This window comes from Megalops cyprinoides, chromosome 21 (assembly GCF_013368585.1).
Source record: "Megalops cyprinoides isolate fMegCyp1 chromosome 21, fMegCyp1.pri, whole genome shotgun sequence".
Classification (NCBI taxonomy): domain Eukaryota; kingdom Metazoa; phylum Chordata; class Actinopteri; order Elopiformes; family Megalopidae; genus Megalops; species Megalops cyprinoides.
Genome location: NC_050603.1, coordinates 13,141,396 through 13,151,755, shown reverse-complemented (window position 1 = coordinate 13,151,755; position 10,360 = coordinate 13,141,396). Strand labels below are relative to the sequence as shown.

The 10,360-nt window shown below is 38.9% G+C and overlaps 1 protein-coding gene across 1 annotated transcript; it reads right to left on the bottom strand.

Moving 5' to 3' along the window:
* Positions 1-138: 138 nt before the first annotated feature.
* Positions 139-9,377, bottom strand: LOC118796367 (cathepsin S-like). The gene is made up of 8 exons (XM_036555213.1): positions 9,103-9,377; positions 7,502-7,628; positions 6,325-6,447; positions 5,283-5,438; positions 4,833-5,057; positions 2,350-2,515; positions 1,588-1,693; positions 139-766 (listed from the first exon to the last, which is right to left on the bottom strand). Exons 2-8 carry the CDS (start codon positions 7,625-7,627, stop codon positions 667-669), a joined length of 1,002 nt encoding a protein of 333 aa, XP_036411106.1. The 5' UTR covers position 7,628; positions 9,103-9,377; the 3' UTR covers positions 139-666.
* Positions 9,378-10,360: the final 983 nt, after the last annotated feature.

The following is a 10,360-nucleotide window of genomic DNA, read 5'->3' as shown; positions in this document are numbered from 1 at the left end:
AAAGCCAATTCTCCCATTGCCTCTGTTACCTGGATTTAGGAAGGAGGAATTCAAAGTCAAATGAAATACAAATTTTCAAACCCTTCATTGTCAGTATATTTGAAACCCAGTTTATATACACACATTTGGTCATGTTGATGTTTTCAACATTAATTTGTCCATTAAGAAACATCTTACACAAAGTGACATTGTTTAGCTTTTTTCATTTAATTAATTTATTCATACAGCTGAAATATTCATACAGTTGCATGTTTTACTGAAGAAGTAGGATAAACATCTTAAATAACGCTAGCCCCTTAACTGCCGCACCACCCTGTAATTTAATTACACAGTAAACACACATCCTCAAAGTCTCATGCACACACAGACACACATTCTATAAAAATGTCTACAACTTATGAACTTGAACATTCAATACAAACAATGTTAATGTGTGTCGACTATTTAACAGCTCTGTTTTGGGGGACCAGCCCTTGATGGCATTCACCAGGGTTCCACTGAAGCTGATTTTTAGAAAGCAATCTCTGTTTACATAAATATACATACATGTTTATTCTGAATCATGTAGCATCTCTTTTTTTATTGTTTTTTGCATTTTGTATGCTACTTTAATTTAGCAGTTTCGTTCTGCATGACAGTCTGAGGTATTCAGATCAGCCTGAAGTATCACAAGGTTGGAAATATGGGGAAGTTGGCAATTCCACACAGGTTATTCTTGTTCCTCGCCATGCGAATGTATCCCTTTTCACCCCAGGCTGTGCCCCAGCTTCAAAACAAAACACAAAATTATTATCCATTTGAAGTCATCTGAATCATACAGAAACCAAGAACTGAAAATCTGCACAGCACAAATTTCATTGTTGTGTGCGTCAACATTTTCTAACATCGAACAAAGAAAAAGAACAAAATTTAGTCCAGCCAAAATTTAAGTGTTTTTGTCTGTGAAAAGGGTTGTTTTATTTTATTTTAGTTATCGTATAAAAATGGAAAAAGGAACGGTTGCACTATTCAAAGCCTGGGTTCCTTCAGATTATTAGGCAATGTTCTATGGCCACATTTAAAGTTGCTGAAATCCAGTAACTGTGTCGTAATGTAAGGTTATGGACACTAGATGTCGCCAGCACAACATCTACCACAGGGAAAGTACAGTTGAGTTTTCACAAGATCACATGATGGTTCCTGCCGCCCCTGCTGTTTTGGTACAGTACATTCAATAAACCCATCAAACTGATGGCCTTGCTTCTTATATTGGTGATTTACAAGGGAAAATCTGAAAATCTTTTTTCCTACAGTTTGTTTTGACACTGACTGTTAGCTGGTTCGATTCCCCACTGGGGCACTGCTGCTGTACCTTTGGGCAAGGTACTAAACCCAGAATTGCCTCAGTAAATATTCAGCTGTATAAATGGATAACATGTAAAAATTGTAAATTTCTCTGGGTAAGAGCATCTGCTAAATGCTAACAACGTAATCTATGGAATGTATGTAATCTGATGGAACCTTTCTCAGGTGAACTATAAACACATACCAGTACACTTCCTGCTTCCCATGTCTGTTGATACAAATAAAAATGACAGAGCGCTTTACCTGTTCTTTACCAGCCAGAAGTCCTGCCCCTTGTCTGTGCCATAACCCACCACTAGGACTGCGTGATTGGTCTTCTTAGAGGTGCATAATGGCTCATTGTACAAGCCTGCACAGAGGGGTAGCACATAGTCAGAGCACGATTAAGAGCCACAGGATTAAAACCTGAATTATGCATTTCTGTTTTGCCATTGACTGTCCACTTCTGCAAAAATAAGTCCAGCATTTTGCATTGGTTAGAGAATCTGTTGACCTCACTTGCTAACAACCAAGTAAACAATGCTGTTATGTGATTTCACTTTTATTATAGACCTGCTGAATGGATCTAATGTTTATAAGGACATTTCCATCTTAACACTTCTGGGATCTGTTTGTGCATCTCCATTTACTTATGAAGTCAAGGTGAAGCACATTTCTCCAGAGCACAAAATAATTTGCTCATCAGGGACTTAATCCCCCAGCTGTGGTCTTAAATCCAGTACCATTATATCTACTCAAAAGCCTATCATCCTATTAAAATTAATTGGTTCTTTAAAACAGTAGAAACACAGAGTAGTCAGGCCCTCAATTTTAACAATGATTTTTGGAAGGTATTGCTCTTTGTCAGAACTAGCACAAAGATTTCATTTCTATTTGTACTGTAATAACAAACATATCAATGGCTAAAACAACATTATAACCAATACAAAGCTATTTTGCGCAGTGATTGAAGCTTCCCTTGAAAGCAGTCTCTGGTTTCCCATGGGGGTTGGGCAGCGCACTCACCGCCTCTATAGTGGTAGAAGGAGGGCAGCATGGCATTGATGCCCACGGACACGGGACCAATGTTGGCAGCAGCATACTGGAGGGCCTTCTCATTCCCCCGAGGAAGGATCCGGAACCCTGAGCAATAGGCAGCTCTCCCCTTTACAGAGTAGCGGCATTTGCCCTCCTGTAGATGGAAGAGGTGTTACAGTTATTACAAGGTCACTTACCAATAAAACATATGCATATGCAATATTCATCATTGAATAAAATCATATACATTTTTTAAAATCAGCCATCCCATTTTCTGTTTTCAAATGACCTACTCATCAACCAGTCTAGCTTCAAGGATGGGCTTTGTACTGTCACTGGTCTTCTTTACATCCCACAGGCACCTCCCTCTGCAAGAGCAGCCTCCTTTCCTGATAGATCTGGACCTATCCGCTGCCTTTGAGACCACTGAGCATTTGTATGCTGTCTACTCTGGCAAGTGACTCTTTTCATTCATTGCTGCTCTATCCCAGGTATATCCTCTCCAGCTCAACACCACTGTATCACCCTGGACAGCACTACAATGTCTGCCAAGCTGCCAAGAGGTTCATGTGACAGTGGGAAACAAATTTGTCAACAGTGAGCAGGGCCTTTAGATTCTGCCTCAACAGCACCCAGAGAATCTCCCCCTTCCTAACCACAAACATGACTCTTCATCCAGAACCTGGTCTTTGTATTTTAATGCCTGACATTTCCCAGAAGAACCTGTTGAGTTGGGATTTTTTATGGTAAACCAAGGGCTTTTCTACATGTTTATGTCTCTACATAGTTCTCTAGAGATCTCTTGTTTTACTTTCTTTTCACCTTGATCCAAGAGCATTATTTAGGTGTTATTAATGATAAAAAAGTAAAAAAAGCCTTTATGATTATTTTTAGAACGTAGTGGTGAAAATTATTTTTGAACAAACTTCAGTGGCTGTTCTTCTGGATCTTATGGATGATGTGATACAGCTAAAAACCTATTTAGGCTATTAAGCAGAGTTCCAAATCAGGAAGATTAAAACACACACAGTTTAGTAGCTCTTTCTACTAATTTGATAGGCCTTGTTTGACTGAATAAATGATTCAGTAATCTTTTAAAATTAGAATCAAGTAATCATTGCACTGACTACTTAGGAAATGGATTTTGGAGAATGTTATTGAACTAAGGGTGTTGTTGAAAATATAAATAGAGGCATGACCAGCAACACAGTTGCCATATCTGAAGGTCATTTTTTACACTAAAGGAAAATTTATCTTTAAATAATATTTTTTATTTGAACTAATTATTTGACATCCCAAGTCATCTGTACTCTTTACTAGCATCTTAAAATTCTTCAAGATGTTGTGGAATATATTCAAGGTTATTTATGAAGAACCATCATTTCTCTTCGATTTTACTGGAAGTTAGGAATATTTTGGAGTTTCAAAGGTGAGGAACGTTTTTTGACTGTTACATGTTGCATAAAAACATCTGTGAATATTTTTAATTTTTTGGTGTACTTCCCAACGTTAATTTCTGTTTCTTTCTCTTCTCTGAATTCTTTTAGCATGCGGTTCCGTGGCTAAAGAAAAGGTAAGGGTGACAATGAACCCTCGTCCTGTTCCTCAGTACAGAAGAATCTGAAATGGGAAATGAAAGGACACTAAAGAAGAAATGGCCTCTCCAGGTGGTCAAAGGCTGTTTCAGCATCAACTAATGTCAATGTGATATTATTCTTTTTGGAATATTGAGGAAGATGAGTATTAGTTTGGAATTGTTTGTGTTTGGTTACAATGTAATATACAGTTTTATACAATTTTAGTTACTAAGAAACTTAGTAACTTAAGTTTAATTAAAGAAAAGTTAAAGAAATTTGTAATCAAATGTAGAATCTTGGGAAAGGTCTGGTTTTTGAATGACTGATATCATGGCAATACATGGAGTCTAGAAGAGTCTTGCTTGATGTTATATTACTGAGCCATAAATTGTTGAGATACATTATCTGAAAAATTGGGAAAAACAAAATTGGAATTGATCTGTTCATGGAGCTTTTCTTGAGGGATCTTTTTTTCTTGAGGGATCTTTTTTAAAGTGTCATTGTGATTGTTATTTTTAAGTACTTTGTATTAGATGAGAAAATGTTTGCTTTAATGTAATCATAAATATAAAGGGTTGAGGGTTGTATCTGAAAACTGTTCATTCAGATCTGGGAAGTCTTTAGTGCAGAATTATTAAAACTTATGAGTTTTGAGCCATTTCTTATTGTATAATATATTACCACTTATTATTCAATTGTACGGGGGGGGGGGGGCATCAATAATGTTTACTAACTACAGTGCTGATATACAAAGGCAATAATAATAAGTGAACCAGTGATAATGTTTCACTAATAAACATTATCAAAGCCATGGGGACCCTAAAGATGTGTCCCTTCTCTTGGTTTTGCAGTGGTATTTTGGGGGAGTTCCCTCCTCCCACGGCTTGTCCTCACCCTGAACTTATAGGGGTAGAAGCTGTCAGAGTCGATGCCCTTGTTTCCAATGATGTAATTGAAGGCCTTGGAGAGGTAGCCGCCCTTGCAGCCGTGGTTGCCATAGCTGGTGCTGCAGTCCACCAGGTTCTGTGGGCTGAGTGGGACCAGCTTACCCGTCTGCTTCTTCATCTGACCCTCCAGGGCGCCCACCACGCTGAATGCCCAGCAGGAACCGCACGCACCCTGAGAACAGCATCACCTGTGAGACCATAGCCCACGACCAAGCCCTCACATCCCTGTGTTAATGAAGGCTCTATCAATTGCATTGAATGCAAACCAGTGATTGAAAAGCACATGGCAGCTCCACCCATTATGGAACTCATAAAGACTCATTCTCCCAGCTTTGTGTGATTGCTAAGTGTAATTTGAGAGTTTATGTTTTTTCAAATAAACAATAAAATAACGTACCTGGTTTCTCACTGGGCTGACCATGCCTTTGTCCCTCCAGTCCACTGCCTGGGGCAGAGCGACATTGCTTGGAGGGGTAAACGTCAGGTTGCCATAGCGATAGAGGTCCTCTGAATCACTTAGCCCGTTCAGCGTGGCATTGACCTCTTCTAACGTCTAAACAGACCAGAATTGAGGGTTAGTTTCCTTCTGAAAGGGGTTTTCTGTAGACACTGAACTCATTTGACTCAGAAGTTATTAGATTAGGTCAGTTTTTTCCTCCTCAGATGGCCTGGCTGCTTAGAGAATAATAACAACCATTTGAATCTCTGTCTAGGTTTGTAATTGAGTTTAACATGAAAACTAAAACATTGACTTTATATACAGGTAAATGATGTTGTTGCTTCTTTGCTTGGTTGAAGTATACACAGCTAACTGGACAATTTAATCATCAACAGCTATTTACTGGTCAGGAAGCAATTACCTATGAGCCATTACCTGTGACCTACCCACCTACAACTACTCAGAACTTTGCACCCCACAGAGAACATTTCATTGTAGTCTGGTAATGATATTCGAGGTGGATCCCGCAGATATTCAACTATGAAGAGATCTCAGATCATTGATAGGCACTATATAGATACCATTGATAATTATTGCAAGAAACTCAGGTACCTGTTCCATCGTTATAGCAAGGAAAGCATAACCAACAAGCAACACATTAATTATATCCTACATTAATACTAGTCACAAATGTGAAGTTCAGGTAAATAATAATGCAGGTAGTTGATAATGTGGAAACAGTTGTTACCAACTCTTTAGTCTCTATCTAGAATCTTGTCCAAAAGTTACATCTCACTGACAGACTTTGCTAGGGGAATGATTTCAACTTATCCTAACAGCACACAGCTATGGCAAACTCACAAGATGTGTTCACAATGTAAGGAAATATAAAGCTGCAGGACCTTCCGCAGATTTTCAGAAAATAGCACACAATGTCAGTGGTTCAGTCTGATGGTGTTGGACTGTCCCACTCTAGGCTGAATGTATCTGAAAACTGTACCATGTCAGAGAGGTGGTTGAGGCCCATGGTGAAGGAGTATAGGCCAAGGGAAGCTTCCAGGTTGTGTTTGTCCACCAGCCTCAGATTCTTCTCCCATATCAGCCTCCTCTGCAACTCCTCCCCCTGATAAAAAATAAATACCATCAACATGCATGTAAAACAACACAGCCCAATACAAGCACACACACACACACACACACACACACACACACACACACACGCACGCACACACAACACGTGCACACACAACCACATGACATAGGAAATATATAGAGGAACAAGCTGAGAAACCACTGTTTCACTGAAATATCGCAAGAGCAGTCTCACAGAGTGTTCAGACTGGAAGCATGCAATGGCTCTTGTCACGCAAGTCTGTCTGTGTGTGGTTGGCACATGGTGTCCCTCCTTCGAAATTTCTCACTATCTGTACTGTGAAACACCCTTTATCTGAAAGGCCATAGTCAAAAACAGAACTCAATGCTTCCTACTTCCACACCACCAAGCAGCTTTCATTGTGTTTTATTGAAATAGAGTCCATTCCATTGTAGTCAATTGTGTCTTCTACAATATCCCCTCTGTGTCCACATGACTTGCTCCCTCCTGCACAATCACCCAGCTTGGCTTGATCTCCAATACATCACTTAATGATTTAAAACCTACTAGGGGAGAATGCTGTTCAGAACCTCTGGACAGGCTGACAGATTGTGCCCACAGGCACTTGAACCATGCGCCGGTATTGACACACAGATGTTCAGCATCAGGCTCGATGCTGTAGTTCTGTTTTTGTTCATTTGAGTTGCATCTAAACACATTTACAAAATTAGAGGACACACCAAGGTCACAGCTAACAAAAAATCCCCACTGGAGGTTTTCATAGTGAGCAAAAACAAAAGTTCTAAAATGTGTTGTTTGAAAACCCCCAGACTAACAACATTAACTAAAGGTACGCCTCATGTAAGATAAGGATTCTACCGTGAAATACAGTAGAATAGAAGAGGCATTGCTGAACACTGATTCTGTATGTCTTGAGTGATGAAGTGAGTCAACAGGTGATCTGCCGTTTGGTCACTTTCGTAATTATTGCAGATACTGATGCAATGGAGAGAACAATAAATGTATAAACTCATCCTCCAATAAATGTATAAACTCATCCTCCAGTCTTCTGCCCCACCCTTACCGGACTGCTGTACTCCTTGTTGTGATCTCTCTTCCACTGTTCCCATTGTCCATTCAGAGCGTATTCCGAGGAGGTGTGGTTAATGATGCCAAGGACCAATAGAAAGAGGCTCTGAAGTACATGCATCCTAAATTGAGGTTAAAGTTATTATCACATATGTCACAATACAAAAAAAGAAATGCGCTGACCTAAGTGATAAGGTGTAGAATAATCAAATGAAAGAATGTAAGACAAACGTTTTGAAGTTAGTAAGAGTATATCACATTTTCTTCAATTCATTCATTTGAGCTTCTCGACAAACAAAGAGGTCACAACAGAAGGGTTTGAAAATTTGAAATACCTAGAGGACTGCCAGTTTGATTTGGGGGCACAACTACATTATCTTTGAGCATATCTGTCTGTATAAAATGATAATACTACATTGACCTGAATATAAGGCAGCCCAGGTTATAAGGTATATAATTGCAAGGTGCCTGCAATGCTCTGATACCTTACTCTCCCAAAGCCAATGCCTACTTGATACACTTTAAATCCCATTGTGTATGACAGGAGACCCAACACAGATTGGAGGATTTGGGATGTCCCCTGCTGACATTAACAACTCATTGGTGCCGGATGAGGACATAGTTGATTTCACAGCCATGCATTTAGAATTGATAAGAAAAATTCAAATATTGTATTTACAAATTGTACTTGCAAAATACTTGTACTTGTAAATAGATTTGTGTGTTATATAAAATTTCAACCATTTAAATGGAGTTAATACAAGCTCTACCAGATTGCTGAAAACAATGTGGTGAATAAGAAAACTTTCATTTTCTTCTCCAGATGGGTAGTGTGAAGCTGTGTTGAAGTGTATTGGAGGATTCATAATGGAACACGATTTGCCTCAGTGCTTCCTGCAACATTATTATGTGGCATGTTTGTGATTCCGAAGCTAAAATGTAAAACATTTTAGCTATAGAAACATATAGCTATAGAAACTTTATAAGGACATCTGCCAAGTGATGAAGTGAAAAAAAAAACTAAAAAAAGATGTGTTCCTGCCAAAATTCAAACTTTTTAGTCTCTAGCTTGAGTTTGGCTCAAAATGTATTGTTACGTATTCAGCCAATATTTAGGAATTAACATGCAAAATAGACCAAATGTGAAGTTTGTTGACTCCTAAAAAATACCTTTATATTAGGTCCAGCATACTATAGTGCTGACCTTTCACTGACTTTCTTTCAAACCCACTTCCACTTAGTAGGTACCAGTGAATTGCTCTATATTAAAGAGGAAACAGCAGTCTGCTTTTAAATTTTTTCTTACGCATAAAAAACCTCAGTATGCACCATCAGAAACATATACACATACAGTAATCCCATTACAGCCAATCCTAGCATCTCTTATATAACACACACATGGAGTGCAAAGAAGTCAGACCCAGCCTCAGTAAACATTTGATCATGTGTTCACCCAGCTCTCTGTGCAGGCTAGACAGTTTCTACTTTTAATTCTCTCTGTAAACAATCCTTTTCAGATTGCACATGCTAGAGTAAAGTTTACCAAAAGTCTGTTTAGGACAAGGAATAGGACAAGGATTAAGCACTGTTCCTTACCTTATTGTGTCCTAATAGGAGAAAGTAAGTAATAAGTCCCCGGGATACTGCAGAAAGCAGACTAGTTTCTCGCTAGGCGAGTGTGCTATTCTCCATTACAGAGCTTGAAGAGGAAGTGCCATTTCCTGAGGCAAACCGTTTTCATATTTCTCTCTTCTCTCTCCCTCTTGTGATTTCTGTATCTCTCTCGCTTCTCCTTTCTCGTCATGTGAATGCTATTTCAGGCTATTAATTTTAACGAAAAGCAACAGCTGTCAGAACATTGATCTCTCTCCCTCTCCCACTCCCTCTCCCTCTCCCTTTCTCACTCTCTCCCTCCCTCCCTATCTCCACATCTGCCCAAGTTAATGATATTTAACTATTTATTTCCAGCCACTGAAAACTTATATTGGCACTTAACCAATAAAACTTGTCTTTCCCCCACCCACAATGTGCAGGGAATAGAGAGGATAGCTACATTCATCAGGGTGTTTTAAGTCAGGGTAATTAGTTTTAAACACAAAACACAAGACATGCATATATCTGTGCAGGATTCTGTATTTTGTTAAAGAGGTAAGTGGCATACTTTAAAGCTTTGCCTTATATCTTACATTTACACATTTGAGCTTTTGTTCCAAAGACTTTTTTGTTTATGACTGTCTTCAATTTAACTGTCTTCAGATAAAAACACAGACTGATTGCTTTTTATGCTATAATGGCCCTTACGCTTAATACGGTAACTACTGGAAAGGGTCATGGGTTTTTTTCCCCATGGATCCTATTTAGAGAGGCAGTGCAACTTTCACAGTTGAGCAACACCACTGCAGCCTAAGACAAGTGTCCTGATCAATGCCGTCTTTCAATGGCATTTGGGCATGAGGCAAAAGCTGCATGTGGACTAGGTCATAAGTCATTAATGAGTACAAGGTGTGATGAAGCTATGGCAGTGGCGGGTCAATCAGGACATCATAAGGACATTGCATTATATATAAGAAATATATTGCTATATTTAAAACCGTCACGGTTTTAGAAAGGAAAACATCTGTATATTTGACAAAAGGAGCATATAAGATGAAATATACAAAAGAATAACTGAAATTTACAAATCCTGTGGGATTTGCTTTCATAAGATGCTGAAGGCTCCATGACCACTTATTCAAAGACAATTGCAAAGGCCACAGTGTGCAGAATGTGTATTACTTTCATTGCTGCCCTGTTCTAAATCTGAAAGCACACTTTGAATTGATAATGTTATCATGAGTTAGAGGTGAAGTGCTGT